The 19387-nt window shown below is 36.9% G+C and overlaps 1 protein-coding gene across 8 annotated transcripts; it reads left to right on the top strand.

Annotated features, from left to right (window-relative positions):
* The first annotated feature begins 867 nt into the window (after window positions 1-867).
* LOC113661437 (protein FAM133) lies at window positions 868-19386 on the top strand. Of its 8 annotated transcripts, XM_047807970.1 has the most exons (16): window positions 5398-5616; window positions 5740-5829; window positions 6015-6069; window positions 6148-6185; window positions 6583-6636; window positions 6725-6766; window positions 6877-6927; window positions 7919-10955; window positions 13587-13937; window positions 14205-14489; window positions 15845-16144; window positions 16627-16752; window positions 17215-17236; window positions 17334-17368; window positions 18079-18152; window positions 18580-19386. In XM_047807970.1, the coding sequence occupies exons 8-16, from the start codon at window positions 10829-10831 to the stop codon at window positions 18688-18690; spliced, it is 1431 nt and encodes a 476-aa protein (XP_047663926.1). In that variant the 5' UTR covers window positions 5398-5616; window positions 5740-5829; window positions 6015-6069; window positions 6148-6185; window positions 6583-6636; window positions 6725-6766; window positions 6877-6927; window positions 7919-10828; the 3' UTR covers window positions 18691-19386. The 8 variants fall into 8 exon arrangements, 6 of the variants coding, with proteins under 6 accessions (XP_047663928.1, XP_047663929.1, XP_027031455.1 ...); XR_003445040.2 differs by lacking the exons at window positions 6148-6185; window positions 13587-13937; window positions 14205-14489; ... (4 more) ...; window positions 18079-18152; window positions 18580-19386 and adding exons at window positions 870-1153; window positions 4417-4514; window positions 4934-5012; window positions 5113-5241; window positions 5346-5378 and having other exon boundaries at window positions 5542-5616; window positions 7919-9249; XM_047807972.1 differs by lacking the exons at window positions 6148-6185; window positions 7919-10955; window positions 13587-13937; ... (5 more) ...; window positions 18079-18152; window positions 18580-19386 and adding exons at window positions 869-1153; window positions 4417-4514; window positions 4934-5012; window positions 5113-5241; window positions 5346-5378 and having other exon boundaries at window positions 5542-5616; window positions 6877-6928.
* Window position 19387: the final 1 nt, after the last annotated feature.

The following is a 19387-nucleotide window of genomic DNA, read 5'->3' as shown; positions in this document are numbered from 1 at the left end:
GTGAAGCAGTGACACCACCAGCTGCACATCGTGCCATTTTTTATTAAATACGAGTTCCATAAACATGCAGGAAAATAGCAGGGTTTCTCCAGGCTGCACTGACAGACACTCTGGTCCACATTTGTTTGTGATAAGTTGCAGTTTTATACATTTTTTGAAAAGAGGATGGGATTACACTGCCCATATTTGCCTTTGAAGACAGAAATCTTTTAAATGGTTTGAGTCAAGCTCAGATGTCTTACAATGTATAGTCATATGCAAAAGTTTAGGAACCCCTGACAATTTCCACGATTTTCATTTATAAACATTTGGGTGTTTGGATCAGCAATTTCATTTTGAGCTATCAAATAACTGAAGGACACAGTAATATTTCAGTAGTGAAATGATTATTGGATTAACAGAAAATGTGCAATATGCATCAAAATGAAATTAGACAGGTGCATAAATTTGCACATTTCAATTTGCACATTCAATTATTCTGATTCTGATTCATTCTGAGCGGTGTGCTCCTCTACGCCCCCTGGTGGATATATACTGCAATATACACACTATTTTAATACTGCTGTGTAATGTACTGCAATATGCTGTACTATAATATTATCTTAAAATGAGATTGAAATTTCTGTGCCAATTTTCTCAAGACAAGACAAAGGACCATTAACAACAACACCAAAAAAAAACAAAACTTTTTTTTACCATGTCCTGGATTTTTAAAAAAAATCTTGATCAGTGTCTGGACTATCCCAGGAACACTGGACGTAAACACACACACACACACACACACACACACACACACACACACACACACACACACACACACACACACACACGCTTAGGTTTTAGTTTGCACATTTAAAGCACATTCCGCTGCAGAAAGAGGAGGTAGCTCTACTCAGAGCTGTACATAACAGAGTGTAAATTACTATCCATGTAATACATTATAATGCATTATAATACAATGTAATGATACATGTCTGTAATATACTCTGCTGTATTGTAATACACTGTAATGCTTAAAGCGACCGCGAGGTGGCGGAAGTTTTCGTTTTCTCAGACGCGATGCAGCTGCAGCAGGCATGTAAACAAAGAGTGTAGCTTTCTGTTTGCGCGTTAAATCTCGCGGAAAAACATGGGAAAGCGGGACAACAGGGTGGTAAGTTGCATCAGAGTATAGTTATTTTTGTGTAAAATTGTTTTTAAAAAGCTATTAAAATGTCAGCAATCAGTCCAGTTCAGAGCTAAGGCTTGCGCGAGGCCTAGCTAGCTTAGCCTAGCTAGCTTAGCCTAGCGGTTGTTATTGTTTTTTTTATTATTTTTAGTCCGTTTGTACTCTATGTGCGTTATATTTTATAGTATTAATAAAGTCTGGGAGAATTTCGAAGCGTTTTGAAGATTGTTGTGTAAATCTCATGCGTTTAATAGCACGAATTAGACTTAGCCACTAAGCTACTAAGTCCCAGCTAGCTAGTTGGCTAATGTGGGGGAATAATTAGCCTGCAGGTCTAGCACTATTCGGACGGGACTAGTTTTACGTGGGGACGTGAGTATTGCAATTTTACCTCAGGACGTCTGTAATATTAATTGGCCAATTCGCACGGGACAAGACATCTCAGTAAAACTAGCAGAAGTGGGAGGGGTAACTCGCTTTACACACCACAGTAACCTCCTTGTCGTCATGTGCGTATGACGTTGCTTCCTGTTTCAAGCGCCTCCATGCTTGCAAAACGCGGCAAAAACTACTTTTAAACAGGAAATGACGGAATTTTACCGTACATATTTACAGCGGGTCTATTCGGACGGGATTAGTATTACCTGAGGTAATTTTTCCGGACCTTTTTACAGAAGGTAAAAGTTGCCGTAGTCTTTACTGACATTGTCCGTAATGATTACCGAGATGGCGCATTCGGACGGGACTAAAATCACCGAGAAGCTCTGGTTATAATTACTTTACCCCCACGTCAAACTAGTCCCGTCCGAATAGTGTTTAATAGGGTAACGGTTTAAATTCTGTCCTGTAGCTGCACAAGTGCCAGTTTGCTTTCGTATAGTTTTATCTATTATTAAATGCTTAAATACTTTGCATTTTGTTAGACTGGCTTTATTAGTTCAGATGGCTGTACATTTAGCTGGTGTCGAGTTCGCATCCCAGTCTCCTGCATGCTGTGAAACTGACAGCATCTAGTTTGTGTTCTAGTTATTATTTGCTTTCACCTCAACATTCAAACACAATTAAGCATTTTAGCAACTTAAAGTCACTTCAGTTGTTTCCAGAATGCCTTCAATTCAGCATGTATTCCATGTGCGGTACAATAATACACTTAATATTTGCTGTGGCTGTGAAGATGTGTAAATAAAACTGAAAATTGACAATAAGCTGTAACTCCTCAGCAGGATGACTTTCGCTAACTGCTTTATTCTGGTAAACCTACTGTGGATCCAGAGCCTGTGACAGGAACACTAGGTAGGAGACAGTAATCCAGCTTCGATGGGACACCAGAGCACACATTCATCTCCAAAGGCGATTTAGTGTAGAGATAATCTAAACTCTGACAGACAGAAACCCAGGATCTGTATTGAACCTGGGATGCTGACGCTGTGAAACAGTGACACCACCAGCTGCACCTTCGTGTCATTTTTTTTATTAAATACGAGTTCCATAAACATGCAGGAAAATAGCAGGGTTTCTCCAGGCTGCACTGACAGACACTCTGGTCCACATTTGTGTGTGAAAAGCGTCTGCAGTTTTATAACGTTTTTAAAAATTAGATGGGATTACACTGCCCATATTTGCCTTTGAAGACAGAAATCTTCTTTTAAATGGTTTGAGTCAAGCTCAGCTGTCTTACAATGTACAGTCATATGCAAAAGTTTAGGAACCCCTGACAATTTTCATTTATATATATTTGAGTTTGGATCAGCAATTTCATTTTGATCTATCAAATAACTGAAGGACACAGTAATATTTCAGTAGTAAAATGATCATTGGATTAACAGAAAATGTGCAATATGCGTCAAAACAACGGAGTCGCTTGAGGTATGCAAACGCACATTTGGACAAGCCAGCTTCATTTTGGAATAAGGTGCCATGGAGAGATGAAACAAAGTTTGAGTTTTTTGGTCATAACATGGCAAAAGAACACAGCATTCCAAGAAAAACACGCTACCCACAGTAAAATTTGGTGGAGGTTCCATCATGCTGTGGGGCTGTGTGGTCAGTGCGGTACTGGGAATCTGGTTAAAGTTGAGGGCCGAAACTCAATGTGAGATTCCACTCAGTATCAGCAGATTCTTGAGAATAATGTTGAGGAATCAGTCACAAAGTTGAAGTTACCCCGGGGCTGGATATTTCAACAAGACAACAACCCAAAACACTGCTCAAAATCTACTAGTACAATGTTCTGGAATGGCCATCCCAGTCCCCAGACATGAATATTATTGAACATCTGTGGGGTGATTTTGAAGCACGCTGTCCATGCTCGGCAACTATCAAACCTAACCGAACTGGAGATGTTCTGTAAGGAGGAATGGTCCTAAATACATTAATCCAGAATCCAGACACTCATTACAGGCTATAGGAAGCTGTTATTTCTGCTAAAGGAGACTATACTAAATATTGGTGTGATTTTTCTGTTGGGGTGCAGAATTTATGCACTTGTCCTATTTCATTTTGATGCATATTGTGCATTTTCTGTTAATCCAATAAACCTCATTTCAGTACTGAAATATTACTGTGTCCTTCAGTTTTTTTGATAGATCAAAATGTCAGGGGTTCCTAAACTTTTGCGTACGACTGTATAATATGACATAATCACAGGGAGACTAATCAATTGTAATGCCTCTGTTACAGACAGCTGGTTATAAACTCGTTTCAGCGTCCAAATTTTCAATTTCTGTTTCAAATTTTAGATTGTGAAACTTATCTAAAAGCCACCAACAGGAGGACCTTATAACCTTCTACTTGTTGTTCCTCTACAACAGTGTCTGCACATTGTTTTTAATGCCAGAAGCCTTAGAACCATTTACTTGTACTTTTCCACAATGTCCACACATCTCTGCACCGCTATAGCCTTTATATTTATACACTGTACATATGTTTACATATATATTACATGCTGTACATGTGCTAAATATTTATCTGCACTTGTCTATTTGCACAATTGCTACTATTTGCACTTCTGGTAGATGGCAAACTGCATTTCGTTGCTGTGTACCTGTACTATGCAATGATAATAAAGATCTGTCTGTCTGTCTGTCTGTGATGTGTAAATGAAACATGCTAAAAAATTCTTATTAACTAAAGCTCACTTTGTTTTTGCAACAGCATTCTCTGCACGAGCCCAGATTCCTGATGCAAGCATAACATGATTATTGTTTTAAAATCTTATGTCTGCCATTAATGTTTGTGCTTCCTAACAGCCGTACATGAACCCCATAGCTGCTGCCAGAGCTAGAGGACCTGCGCCTCTCAACGGCCCCACCATACAGGATTATCTCAGCAGACCTCGACCAACATGGTATGAGGCATTAAATTGTAAAAGAGCTGTCATAAGTAATTATTTAATTACTGACCAGTATTAGCTTGGTGTAATTGGTCAGCTGAATCCAGGCCTTTTCTGTTTATGGAGGATACTGGATCACAATTGTCTGTTTTCAAGTGTAAATTATTATTATTATTATTATTATTATTATTATTATTATTATTATTATTTGGAACTGCTATCATACTTTAAATACGGCTTTTCATCTTATAACTTTAACTTTTTATATACAATTGTAATCAGTTTAAACCCTTTCCTTTTCACTTGACTTGTCATTTGTCATATTTGATATTTATATCAGCTTGATAGATGCTTTGGATGGAAAAAAGGCTTTTTAAGGACTAAATCAAACGTGATTTCTACTTTGATGCTGATATTCTGTCATCCTGCTGTAGGGAGGAGGTAAAGGAGCAGCTGGAGAAGAAGAAGAAAGGCTCTAGAGCTTTGGCTGACTTTGAGGATAAAATGAACGAGGTACAGAAGATGAACACTTACTGAAGAAGACTTCTGCTGGTGGTTAACACTGCTTTCTTAACTTAACGTCTCTGGTTTAAAACTTGTAATGACTTTCCAGAGATGGAGGAAGGAACTGGAGAAAAACAGAGAGAAAATCCTGGGAGAAAGAAATCCTGAGAAGAAAGAAAAAGAAAAAGACAAGGAGAAGGAAAAGAAAGAGAAAGAAAAGGATAAAGACAAGAAAGAGGTAAGCTCTTATTGAGATCCAGTAAGCCTTAGTACTAGGAATAAATAGTGTATAACAATAGATGTATTAATATTGTATAATGATGCTAATTGTGTCTTTTACAGAAAAAGAAAAAGGAAAAGAAAAAATCCAGTAGGGTGAGAAAAGCTTTCTAACTTTCACATTTCCTCCATTGTGTCCCAAGGTTTGAACTGCATATAATTCAGGACAATGAAAGACATATTTTTTGGTACACATTCCTCCACATTTCCTTCAGTTATTCTTGATATCTAATGAGCTCTGCTTTTGTGTGTGGTCAAGCATTCTTCGTCTTCTTCCTCCTCCTCATCGAGTTCTGATTCCTCCAGCAGCTCGTCATCCGAGTCTGAAGATGAGGTACGGCAGGTTTTTGCTCTTTGCTCTCACTTTGATCATCTACACAGCCATAAGTTGCAATGGGCTTACTTCTGTTTTTCTCCGGATTTTGTTTTTTCTAATTGCTAACGTTTGGATGAAAAGAAAAGCACGAGGAAGAAACGGAAAAGAAAGCGATCCTCGGCACGGAAAGCGTCGGACGAATCTGATGCAGAGTCAGAAACAGACAGCAAGGTAACATTGATTTATTGCAGAAGAGAATTTGCCGTTTCTCGGGGGGTAGGAAACCCATTAAAGACTGAGTTACTACTCAACACTCGTCAAGTTTTATTATAATATGTAAGGCCATTTAAATCACAGTTAGTGTTAAAATCCTTATTATAGTATGCCCTGTTGAATTCTGTAATCTGATTGGTCAGGAGGTGATAAAACAACATGGCCTGGATAACAGATCAGCTGCAAGACGATTCACAGGTGTATATGAAGTTGCTCATTATAAAAACATGGAGTTTTGATATGATGAAGGTGTCTCATGTCTGATCATGTCTTTAGAAGGAGGCTCCGGTGTCAGTGCTTTGTAACAGTTAGAGGTAAAACTGTTTCTTCAACACAGTCTAATGTTATGTTGCATGAGTGGTTCAGAGTGTAAATGGGGCTCTGTGACCTCTACGGAACATGATGGGATATTTGTGTATTGACCGCAAGAAGGAAAAAGAAGGAGACAAAGGAGAGTTAAACCAAATTAAACACATTTCTAAATGGACAAAATGTAAAACGGGCATTCTAAATAAAATTCTAAAGAAAAGATTAAAAAAATCTTAATCATCATATTATCATAGAATAATAAACTTTAGGGTAACACACTGGCTCATGAGGAAAAGAAATGAAATTTCCTTATGAGAGTGAAAGTATAGTCACTGACGTATAAATGTAGCAAATTTGCTTAGGTTCTGACCTGCCATTAATTTAGCATTTAATTCATTTCAGGAATCATCCAAGAAGAAAAAGAAAAAACTCAGGGAGGAGGGAGAGAAAGATAAGGTGATAAAAATGTATTTTCCTTTTATTCAGTCTGTACGATTTTCTTTTTTTCCCCCCAGCATACTAAGACAGTGGTTTCTTTTCACAGGAGGAAAAGGGCAAAAAGGATGAGTCTGAATTAGACGATGATGTGAGTTCCTTCCACAAATCACCTCAGTTTGCCGTCTCTGGTAGTGGTATGTGGTATACGATCAGATTATATCTTAAACACTGACTGATGAATGTCTCCTCTGTGAACAGGGTGAATCCAGAAAGAAAAAACGGAGTAGTGAAGAGAAGGAGAAGAGCACAGTAAGTTTTATTGTTCTTTATCTAGATCGAATTTTCTGTTCTTTCCACCCTAGAGAGGGTTACTGACCACTTGAGGGAAACGCTAACTGCCCAGTGTCTATATATGAACTCACAGAAAACGTCTAGTTCATTTTCATTTCAAGCCACAATCTACTACTGAGATGAACTTATTAACATTAACTTTAAAATATTTCCTTAACTGACATACATCTGTGCTCTTAAACACCTCAAACTCAATAATGATGGTGGTTAATTGTCCATAACAGCAGCTCTGACAGTAATGTCCATCTTGTACGTTCTCATTTCTATGGTAACGGCTACTACAGAATATACAAGGCTAAAAATGAACAGATTTTCAAACCCTGTTACGTAACAGAATAAACTCATGAACATTTATTTGTTTATTATTAAGGTAAAATAATAAACCAAATAATCACCACAGTAACCACCACAACAACCACAACCACAACAAATTTTCGTACCATCAGTTAGTACATTTAAACACAGTGACTAATATAAAACAAAGATTTCTTCTTCATGATGTCTCAGGGAGTTTTCCCCTTACCACTGTCACCTCTGGCTTGCTCATTAAGGATCAGTGGATAAATTTAAAATGTATATTCCGAATTCTGTTTCTTTACTGCTTTTTTGTGACTATGTATTGTTATATGTGCTTTACAATTGAAATGGAATTGAATGAATGAGTTGTTTTTGTTTGTTTGAGTGTTTGCTTCAGTAAGTTGTCAGCATTTAGGTAAATGCTTTAATTACTTGTTTGCTAATTTTTTGTGAAGATGCTTGTATTAATTAAACAATTTAATTAATTTTATTAATTGGTTTGTTATCCTTAACATAATCAGTTGACTTGAGGACAGTAGATCTGTTTGCAGACAAACAGCAGGAATGATTGTAAGTGATTTTGCTTCTTGGCAAGGTTGAATGCAAGCTTATCCTTTGATATCCTTCATTCTGTGTATTTTTACATTTGCAGGACAAATCAAAGAAAAAGAAGAAGCGGAAGCATAAAAAACACAGCAAGAAGAAAAAGAAGAAGAGCTCAGGATCGGACTAGACAAGAGTTCAGGAGTGTGGCATCCTGACTGAACTGAACATGATTGGAGCCCTTCCCCTGTCGCTGGAAAACCTGACTGATGTCTGCCAGTGGGACTGTGAAAGCTGCTCGAATGTAGCAGTGTATCTTCCTGCTTAAGCAGGGTGGTGATTGTGTGGATGGATAGATGGATGGATGGATTTGTTTTGTTTTGTGTTAGGTAACCGAGAGGGGTTGTGAGCTTGAATACATTTTTTTTTTAATTATTTTAATTTTTTTTTTGCTTGAGTTTTTTTAAGCAGAAGTTTGTGTCCCCAATAAAGAGCTGTTATAACATTAGATAACTGTTTTGTTGCTCATGAAGATTTTAAAGGAACACTTTGTACTAGGGCTGGGCGATATGGCTGAAAACTGTATCACGATATCAGTGTTTCATATCAGTCGATATTGATAATTATTGGTATCTTTTGTGTCCCGTTTAAAATAAGGACTAGGAGAAAAATCTATTACATTTAAACATTTTTATTTTAAACTTATCCAAAAAAACTGCTATACTGGCGAGCTGAGTTTTTCTCTTTTATTTACAATTTCTTCGCTCGCTGCGTGCGGCTCATATTCTGCTTATCAGTTGCCAGTTACTGAAAAGGAATCCAACAGACCAGCACGAGACAGTGATATGGCGCAGCCAAACTTGATACTGTTACTGTTCTTCCGACTAAGAATAAAAAATATCAAACGTTTTATCAAACACTTTTTATTGATATCGATCATGTCTCTATCACGATACATATCGTTATCATTTTATCGCCCAGCCCTACTTTGTACATTACTACTTGGAAGGTGACTTGCTCTTGCAATGAAACTACACTTTGTGACATGATGCTGAACAGTGAAACTGGAGATATATACAGCAGCCTGAATCAAAAAAAAAAAATCACAACGGACTGGTAATATTGTGACTTTTTTTAAAGAGGCACTGAAAGTCTAGAATTATCCTCAGGTATCAAAATTTAAGACTGCACCTTTAAGGAGCAGCTATGAACAGACAGACTTGAATCTGTCTTATCAGTATATATTAAGAAAAGCAGTTGTGATACTGTTAATGTTCTAAGCAGTGAGTTTTAACTTTATAAGAGTCATGCTTCAAATGAACTTACTTCTTATTTACTGATTATTCTGATTTACTCACAGAAAAACAGAAAATACCCCTGCACTTTTATTTGTTATTTTACTGGGTTACTATAAAATGGATTAAATTTCTTTTAATCTCATTAATTTGTCATCTCGTATATAGTCAGCTCAAGAATTATTGGTAAAAATAAGTCTTATGATAAAATATTTTTGTGATTATTTATCTTAATCTTCCTACATTTGTACAAAAATGTGTATAGTTTTATGTTCTGCTCTGCAACGTAGAACAGGATGCAGCTGAAGGACAGAAATATTAATTTGAGATAAACATTTGGAGGTTTTTTGCTGTCTTTAATATACAACATTTTACTTCTCATATTTTAAGTTGCTGTTTATTTGGTAAAATTTCAGCCATGGTGTTGATGTGATTGTTCTGTCTTCTGAGGCCCATAATGTATAATTAACAAAACCTCACAGACGGAGAAGTCTCAAACAGTCCAAAGGTTAGTTGAACAGTAAACAGGATTATCAGGGGCAAGACAGGTTAACGGCAGAATATCCAGGAGAGGACAAACATTTAAGGGTCAATCAAGTATGGAAACTGGTCACACACAGGGAAGACAAATTATATATTCACTTCTCACAAATGCTTATCTAATCAACAGCAATGTCCTCCCTCGAGGCTTCCCCATCTTGTCGTGGCTTCCTGCTGTCCTGCACCTGTTTCAACTGAACAACTATTTACACAGTCTTCCTTAAATGGAACTGGTGTATTAAACTGGGAAAATACCATCTATGTATCACTATGTGCAGAACAGAGGGCACTACAGGGCAAGGGTTAGGAACCTGTATTGACCTTTATCCAAGGAGGCAGCTAAAGCTTAACAAGCATTTTGTGACCTCTTGTGGTCATAAGGAGAACTGCATGTAGCGACTAGTCGACACCTGAAGAAGTATGTAACCTGAATCAGGCTTGGTGTAGTAACGATACAGTAACAGGTTTTTCAAAAAATCCAAAGGTCACAGGCCTATTTTGTCTTAAAAAAGGTTTGTGTATTACTCTGAAATTTTAACATCCATTTAATAAACAGTGAGTCTCCTTATTTAACAAAGTAATAGTAATAATAATAAGATCTGATCTCACCCATTGAGTCTGATGTTTCCATGGGACCCTTAAATAAAACCAGTTTGCAGTTTAATTTTTTTGCACTCATGCAAATTATAAATGTGTTATTACTGTATTATTGTTATGGCATCTTGTTTACTGAGAGATGATTCTTCCTTTTTTTCATATCCCATTATCAGTCACAGGAACAGACACGTGTTAACTATTTTAGGTCGCACATGTTTATGTGGTAACTCTGCAGGAGCATTATTTCCGTCCTTGAACCTAGTATGGGTGCAGGTGAAATTTTGCATATCCTTGTGCAAATTCTATGTGTGTGTGGCTCAGTAAGGATCAGATATAAACACTGGTATCTACCCTATGGCTATGTGACATTATTATATTCCACTTTTCAACAAACAGGTGCATTTCTAAGAAAAATATTGCTGTAATCCCATCCATCGTGCCTGAGCTGTGTGTTTCAGCAGGGGACTGTTTTGTTATATCTTGTCCTGGAGGAGGTGGTGGCTTTTCTAAGCCTCTGCCAGGTGTACGCTCTCCTCCTGCTGTCCCAGGGGAGGAGGGGCCTGGCGCTCCTCTCATTTCCCTGGCAAATGCTGTCACCAGTTCCCCCTTCTAGTCACAAGTCAGACAGATCTCTGGAACACAAGCAGCTAGCAGACATGGGATCTGTGGCAGCCGTCATGAATCTGCTCCTGTGTGCCATGCCGCTCATCTCAGGTAAGATGATAAGGACTTCAGTAGGCCTTCAGCAATGAAGGATCAAGTGCGTATTCTATTATGTCATACCTTGTGGATGGGAGCTATTGTAAAAGGGGAAATCTTCTGTAGTTATGCTTTCATGTGCTTTCAAACACATTATTCACATATGATTAAAGTTAATATGTTTTATTATTTATTGGATCACGGTTAAATAAATCTATCAGAATTATTTTACCTCGTCTGCTTTTCGTTCTTTTTTATTGTATATATTATTTGTTTATGTGTCTAATACGGGACAAAATCTCACTCAAACTCAAGTGAACCTCAACTTCCTTTCTCATATTAGCTATCACATGTTGGGCACAGCTAAAGCACAAGGTTTGACTCAGATGATGATCCATTTTTGGTTGTTTCTGTTATTCTTTCTGCTACATGCGTGATTCTCGCTTAGAATGCTATTTATTTCCACCTCAACAATTTCCAGTGTCACCATGTGAATAGTCTTGTATGACTTACTCTTTAATTATGGGGGGGGGGGGGGGATACATGTCTGGATACTTATTGTCATGGAGATCTCTTAGTCACCACAACAATCTGTGGTTTGTTTGTAGACAACAGGAGCAGAAAGGGCTATGCACTTTTTATGCTGTTCAGCTCAGCATGCAGTAAACAGTGGCACACTTCTAGCCTGCAGTCCACACCCCCCCCCCTCCTCCTCCTTACAAACCAACCCCCACAGCCATCGCTCTGTGGAGCTGGTCATGTGTTATAGGGGTGTTCTTATTTATTATTTAGTACACAACATGAGCCACACAGGAGTCTATTGTAATGCACAACATGGTACAGCAAAGTGTGTGTGCGCTCGTGTGTGCGTGTGTTCCACGATCTCATAGTTCTTTCCTAGCAACATATACAGTTCAGCAGCTGTCAGTTAAGCTGAGATCACTGATCTATTTCTTTCCATCATTTACTATTCATGTGTGTTAAACTTTCTCATCTATGTTCCCTGTTCTGAGCTTTCTAAGATTAATTCTGATGAAGATCTTTAGTGTTTTCTCCTCTGAGAGCAAGCTAAAGTCTGTTGCTTTAATATGGGAGAAGAGTGACATGATCTAATAGCCAGCAGTTCCTTCACACAGCTTTTAGTATTTGCTTAAAGACCAGTTTCGACAATTTAAAAAGGATCTTGTGTTTGGCTACAATAATCCAGTGTAGCCTGTCAATATTTGCTCTTGCCAGTTACAGGACAGATCAAGTGAACCGGGCTTCAGAGGTGATTAAACTGCAGCATGTGCTCAAATATCATAAACACGTTTTTGCTTTTAGGATTTTGCTTTTGTTAATGAAATCGCTGAAATATAGATTTTTATGTTTTAGAGTGAGCCAGAGTGAGCCACAAATAATGCTAAAACTTAAGCTAAATAGACAAAGCTAGAAACCTGTACAGACTTCAGTGTCCAAAAGGCCAGCATGCAAATTCAAAGGTTGAATTTAAAGATCACTGACTTATAGAGCGTTGAGAGAGTTTTGTTGTATACGAGGTGTAGTTTGTTACAGCCATACGAAACTGATTAATAATGCATTTCTGTTGCATCAAAGGAAAATATTTTGCTTCCATTTTGGGTGTGGTCATGGTGGAAAAATTACCCTTATGTAAAAAATGTAGGAACTGTGTCAAAACCTTATTTATGCTGAGTGACGATGGATAAAATACAAAAAAATACCTACACATTATGAACTAAATATATCTAATATTAATCGTGAATTTTGTATTCTATTAATGTTTGTATTATTCTTTATATTAACCTTTTGGTGTATGTTTATGATCTGTAAAGCTGCTTTGAGACTATGCCAGTTGTAAAAAGCACTATACAAATAAAATTGAACTGAACTGAATAAAAGTATAAACACATTGTTTAAATGGAAAATGTAAAATACTTTATGACAAAAATTCGAAGTTGATTCATTATATAAACAAGACACACATCTCTGTTTGGAAAGTTTTGAGTCTTAAGTTAATTAGTGGTTAGCTTGGATTTACCTCACACCTCTGGGGTTGGGGTTTGATTCCCACGTCTGCCATGTGTGCCATGTGCTTTGGGAGTTTCCTCCTGGTACTCAGGTTTCCAAAGACATGTGGAAGCCTAACTGACATCTCTAAATTCCATCCTGTGATGGACTGGTCCCTCATCCAAATGTCCCCTGCCTTGTGTCCTGAGACTCCCTAGGATAGGCTCCAGTTTCTTGCCACTCTCTGTAGGATAAGTGGTTCAGAAAATGGATGGATTGCTTCTTGCTTGTACTTCTTAAATCTTTGTATACCACTTTATTCCTATGAAACTGTGCTACATTGTGCCCTACTATATTTAAATCTGAGACTAATTTGCAGTTCAGGCATTAAAATGGTTAATTATAGTATTCCCATGTATTAAGTATTGATGTGATTGACATGTTTGAAATATCAATAAGTTACAGATTGTATTTTTTAGAAAGAAAAACATATTTGTATCATTATATTTGAGATATATAATGAATAAATATTGTTTATTCTTGGGAAAAGTATTCATTTGCACTTGTAGGTGTGGTCACTGTCAGCATAATAATCTGGTTGTGTTTCTCACATGACATGTTTTTGTTTCTGTGTAAAAGGTGCTAACACTGAGCTCATATCTGTGCCATCACTCGTGAATGGGATCAAGGGCAAACCACTCTATGTGACGGTGGAAAAACATTTTAATGAAGAAGAAGCGCAGTTCCAGGGCACCTGGTTTCAGATCAGTCCTAATATCAGTCATCTGGTGACTTTTGATAACAGCAAAGTGATCCATGACATGGTCCTGAAGGAAACATTGGAGCGTATCATTCCGTCTAACATCTCTCTGAACTTCACATCTTTGAGTGAAGCAGATGAGGGAGACTACCAGCTAAAAATCAACATCATCTTCAATGGTCAGAAAGAATCAGAGACTGTTATCAAGCATGTGAAGATTACAGTGAATGGTAAGAATCTCCTCAACCACCAGTTAAATTTGATATAGTCCTATAGCTGTTTCAGGTGAAAAATCAACTATATATATATATACATATATATATATATATATATATATATATATATATATATATATATATATATATATATATATAGAGAGAGAGAGAGAGAGAGAGAGAGAGAGAGAGATAAATAGATAGATAGCATATTATATAAGCAGGCCCTGTTCCCAGTGTAGTTCTGTTTAGACTGAGTTTTACTGTATTTGTATTTTTCAGTGCCTCTTTCCATCCCTGTGGTTAAAACAAGCCACAAAGTCACACCAGTGGAAGACCATGACAATGTTACTTTGACCTGCACTGTGGAGAATGGAACTAAGCCTAAGTTTCAGTGGTTCAGAAACAACTTTCCGGTCAAACTAAGCAAGCGCCATGTCTTCATGCAGGACAACAGTATTCTACACATTAGTCCAGTGAAGAAGCAAGACATTGGCGCATACAGCTGTACGGTTAAAAACCCCATCAGCCATTTCCGCAGTGAAGACATGGAGCTCAGTGTGTGCTGTAAGTGGTCCACTTTTCTCTCTTCCCTCTTTTACAACATGTACTTATATAGATTCAGTCTCACTACCTTTTGTACACTCATTTAGCCTGCTCAGTCAAAATCTCTACTAAATCATTATGGGTTGTGCCTAGTAAGTTCCTCTTGTTGCATGAGAACCAGATGATGTTTGCCCTGTAGTGACCGGCAGTATGGTGATATTACTTCTATGCAGTATTGCACACGAGAACATGTGCACAGTAATACTAATTAATAGAGATTAGCATTACATTATTATATTGTGTTATTTTCGGTTTCTTTCAAAAAAGCACACTTCAGGTGAAAATCCTCAGGCAGGTTGTTGAATGTGAAAATAAAAAAGAAAGTATGCTAAGTGAGGAATAAAACATGAATAGACTTTGCTTTCATATGATCTTTTGGGTGGTGTGAATTTTTTTACTTAGATTTTTTTAGTTACATTTAATGTTTTGGAACATCTATAAGTCGGACATACTAGCTTCTAGATTTTGCTCTCTCTTACCTTTATGGCATTTGATAGATGGTAGTTAAGAACAAACCATATGGAAAACCGCATTTTATATAACTGAGCAATTGAGAGTCAAGGGCTTTGCTCAAAGGCCTAGCAGTGGCAGCTTGGTGTGCCTGGGATTCGAACTCGCAACCTACTACTTTAACCTATTCTATTCCTTAGAATCTCCCTATTAGAAGTTAAAGTAGCAGCTTTACCTCAGACTACAAAAAGAATTGACCTGAAAGAATTATTTTGAAAATGCTAAATAAACCTCAAAAAAGTTCATGATTTTTAAAATACAGTTTAATCATTTAAATCCCTGTGAATGAGCTGTTACTATCGAAATGATATCCTATTAAAGTGAGAACATTAATAGAAACCTGTGATGGCCTTGCAGCCTCACAGCTATTGTCAGATTTTTGTTAAAGAAATCAATTTATACCTTCTGACCAGTCAGAATGAAGAATTCAGATTTTTTGGTAATCTAGGTTTTCACTGTTTTATCTTACTTACTTCATTATTTACTTCAGATTGGCCAGAAGGTGTTGATAAATTTTTCTGTAAAATCAGAGTATAGTTCTGACTGCAAGTTTTATGTAAATATACTCGCTCTAATACATTATTGTTTCTGTATTAATAAATGCCTAAATGATCATTGATATGATCTACTTGTTAATTGTACTTATCATTATCAAGTATTAGTTATTATCAAATAGTAGTTCTTATGGATTATTAATGCTATAGTTTATCAGTGTTAATTAATACACTATATAATGTTGAATATGAAGGAGGTTTGATGTGAACTGTTTTTAATTAATGAGAGTTAACGAGAGTTTCCCCCATCAGATGGCCCCTACAACCTGGAAGTGAACTGTGAACAGGGTCTGAAAATTGGCGAGGTGTTCACTGTAAATAAAGGCGAGATGGTGTTTTTCGACTGCCTGGCCGACTCAAACCCTCCCAACACCTGCGTGTGGATTTCAAGAAATGACAACAGTACAGAAGTGCTCATGACCGGCCCTCGCTTTGAACTGGCTTCTCACAATCTAGGCCATGCCACGAACTTCTTATGCAGAGCTTTTAACAACGTTACCAAAAAACAGGATGAGACCCAGTTCACGATTGTAGTGGCCAATCTTGGCAAAGGTAATAATGAGATGTTATTTATTTGGATATTTAACAAGACGGTATGTTTGACTTTGTATGGAGAGACACTTTTTCCCAACAGTGGGCTCAGCATGTCTAATGATTTGATAAGCATGCTGTATGCCTAACAAAGACCACAGTTTTTTTTCCAGTTGCTAGGCACATATCACAATACCTTATGAGAAATGTGTGTCGCATGAAAAGTAAATAGAGGCTGACAGCTGTTGCACGAGCCTGCTGTTGTTTTTTAACAGCATCTACATTTCCAGCTCTCTGCTTATCTCAGCTTAATAAGAAGCTAATGCAGATACAATTTCACTTCTATTGTTTTATAAATGGCCATTTTTTAATGCAAATGTCTGTTTAATTTAGATTTAGATTTCTTTCTAGACGCCAAAACCATACTGACCGTTATCAATTATTGTGAAGTTATAAACGATTTGGATATTTGATGAGCTAGTAAGAAAGAAATCTGTTTTCAGAAAGAGAAAATCTTGTCCAGGAGGAAACTGCAGTGTCTTCTTTAGCCGTCATCACCATCTTCTCATTGATCGTTATTGTCTGCATGTTAATTGTGATCTTCTGGAAGTCCTGCCATCCATCAAAAGGTAGTGTCGTGAGTGTGTGTGTTTGTGTGTTTGTGTGTGTGTGTGTGTGTGTTTGTGTGTGTGTGTGTGTGTGTGTGTGTGTGTGTGTATGTGTATGTGTGTATGCATATGCGTATGTGTATGTGTGTGTGTATGTGTATGTGTGTGTGTGTGTGTGTGTGTGTGCATGTGTGTGTATGCGTATGCGTATGTGTATGTGTGTGTGTGTGTGTGCCTGCTTTTTTAAGCTGGGTGCGCATACATAAGTCTGTCAATAAGTGTTTATAGAAAGTCTCACAGAGAGAGCTGTTCTGGGATTTGAGTTTAAGCAAATGACAAATTATTCCATAATTTGACTGCAGCTATGAGCAGCCTTAGGTGTACAGGTTTTATCCAAATCAGCTCTAGTTCATGAGAAAGGGAAGTTCTGTTCACATAGCTATGATATCATATCTAATTACATCTATTTTTCCCCTAATATAGCATTCATGAAAATTTACGGCAGGTAAGAAAACTGGGACTTGATTAAATATTTACTGAGCGACATATTTACTTTTAACTAATATTTACTTTTATTTTGTTTTGCTCCATCCCCATTTTAGGCCTATCCCAGAACAGAAAGGATTACATCGCTCAGGTAGGCACCCTACATGATTTATACACTAATGCAACAAGTGTGTGTTGTTAAGCAGTGCTGTGTACATAGCTGCTAGTCACACCAACATATTTCTAACATTTTATCTGCTACAAAACTGTTAAGCACAATTACAGAGTACAGTGCAAGCCATAAATATTTGAGGAAGCATGAAGATCTCAGTTTCGATGTCTGTACAATTACAGACTATCAATACTGGGGCATGTGGTGTGCTGGGGAAACACTGAGCTTGTTTTTCACACAAAGTGAAAGCAGTAAATGGAAATGGAAATAGGGAGTGAATGCAAATGTGGTATATACTAAGATGTCTGAGAAGCAGTACAGAATCAGAGTTATGATTTAAATGAATACAAGTCAGAAAAGACTTGACGAAAGACTATATTATTAAAAATAATAAGAATTATTTAGTAAGGTGCTAACACTTTTTTGATTGACATCTGAATATGTTGTCCGATTCTTTGAAATGTAATAAGGCACTATTGTATTAAAGCGGGTGTAAAGCTTATAACCACTGCAAATAATACTGCAAATCATGTATAATTTAATAACTACTGTACAATTTCTCTTTGTACTAAATAATAATAATAATTGAATAAATTCTTGACTTCATTGTTTTTTCTAGGTTTAGTGACTGTTCTCATACAGTATTTCATGATCAATAAAACGTTGTCTGTATTATTCTCTTCTGCTAGGCCATGAGGATGCTACTGAAGATTTTGGCATCTATGAGTTTGTTTCCATACCTGGGAAAATGGAGTCCAGGCAGGTTAGTCATCTGTTCCATCTGTTTTCATTTAGTTAGGGATGGAATCAAATGCAAATATATTAATCAGTATGAACAGATAATCGGTTCTAAGCAGATACAAATACAGATTTTATTTGAGAAAACTTGTCAGAATGATTAACAGGACATTTGAATTTAGAGTGTATTGGTCCTGGGATCTAGCAGGATGAAAAAGAATAGCAGAAGTCACCATGCACATGTCTAGTTCACCCTAATTATGAACTAGAGCTGGGGTTTTTCAATGTTTTTCCAGAAAGAAAAAGGCAAAAAAAAAACCTTCCAGTATAGGCCATGCCCTTTTTAGGTGAAAAATCTGAATACAGATACGGATGCAGACAGACACCGATCGAGATACAGCCCTAGATTGTAGCGATTTGGTTTCATGTAATGTCCCCTTTATGTTCCTCAGGCATCGTGCAGATCTCTGACACGGCTCGATTCAGCCAGAGATTTGCATACCACCATCTATGATGTCATCAAGCATGTTCCTGAAACTCCAACACTGAGTCTGATGAAGTGAGAAACAGGTTCAACAGAAACAAGTAGGATTCAGGAAAGTGTTTCTGCAAGGACTCGAAAAAGAGAAAAGAAAAAAAAAAACAACAAAAAAATTCACTGGCGATGCTGGTCAATGCCATCCTTTCATTATTTCTTCCTATCATCACTTGAATATGGTTTGACTCTTTTAATATTTTATGATATAAAGCCCTTAATGAATCATACCTATAATCCAATGATACAGAAAGGTGATATTTTGAGGTGATATTTTTTATTTATTGAAAACATACTTCACCAGGGTTTTTGTATATAGCTTTTCTTGGTTTTTGTTACCGTTCATTTTTTTTTGCATTGACATTCAGCTTTAGTGGTATTACTGGATATCTGAAAAGCTTTAATAATTAAGATGTGATTTCGATATCTGTTTATACGTTACCAGCTTAATTGATACCTAAGAGTATTTATATATTTATACAGCAATATCAAATTCAGACTAGCCACTGCTTCATCTGTCCTGCATGTAAATATATGCTTTTTTTTTTTTTTTTTTAATTCTAATACTGTATTTTTGCACACTGCAGTGACATTATATCTGTGGTATATGTCATAGAATTCAGATATGCTCTGTATATTACATTTCACGTGCAAATTGTTGCAAATATTCACAGCGTATAAGAATAAAATGCTCTTTATTTTGAAAATAAAGATTTATTCCAGTC

The sequence above is a fragment of the Tachysurus fulvidraco genome, chromosome 24 (assembly GCF_022655615.1).
Source record: "Tachysurus fulvidraco isolate hzauxx_2018 chromosome 24, HZAU_PFXX_2.0, whole genome shotgun sequence".
NCBI classification, from domain to species: Eukaryota; Metazoa; Chordata; class Actinopteri; order Siluriformes; family Bagridae; genus Tachysurus; species Tachysurus fulvidraco.
Note: the sequence above shows the minus strand (reverse complement) of the source record. Positions and strands in the feature narration are given on the sequence as shown.

Bases quoted from the DNA above. Each gene is read 5' to 3' on its own strand.
- LOC113661437 (XM_047807970.1), top strand. From the start codon at position 10,829: ATGCTGTCACCAGTTCCCCCTTCTAGTCACAAGTCAGACAGATCTCTG. The intron at 10,956-13,586 runs GTAAGATGATAA...TCTGTGTAAAAG, and splicing joins TGCCATGCCGCTCATCTCAG to GTGCTAACACTGAGCTCATA. The intron at 17,369-18,078 runs GTAGGCACCCTA...CTCTTCTGCTAG, and splicing joins GAAAGGATTACATCGCTCAG to GCCATGAGGATGCTACTGAA.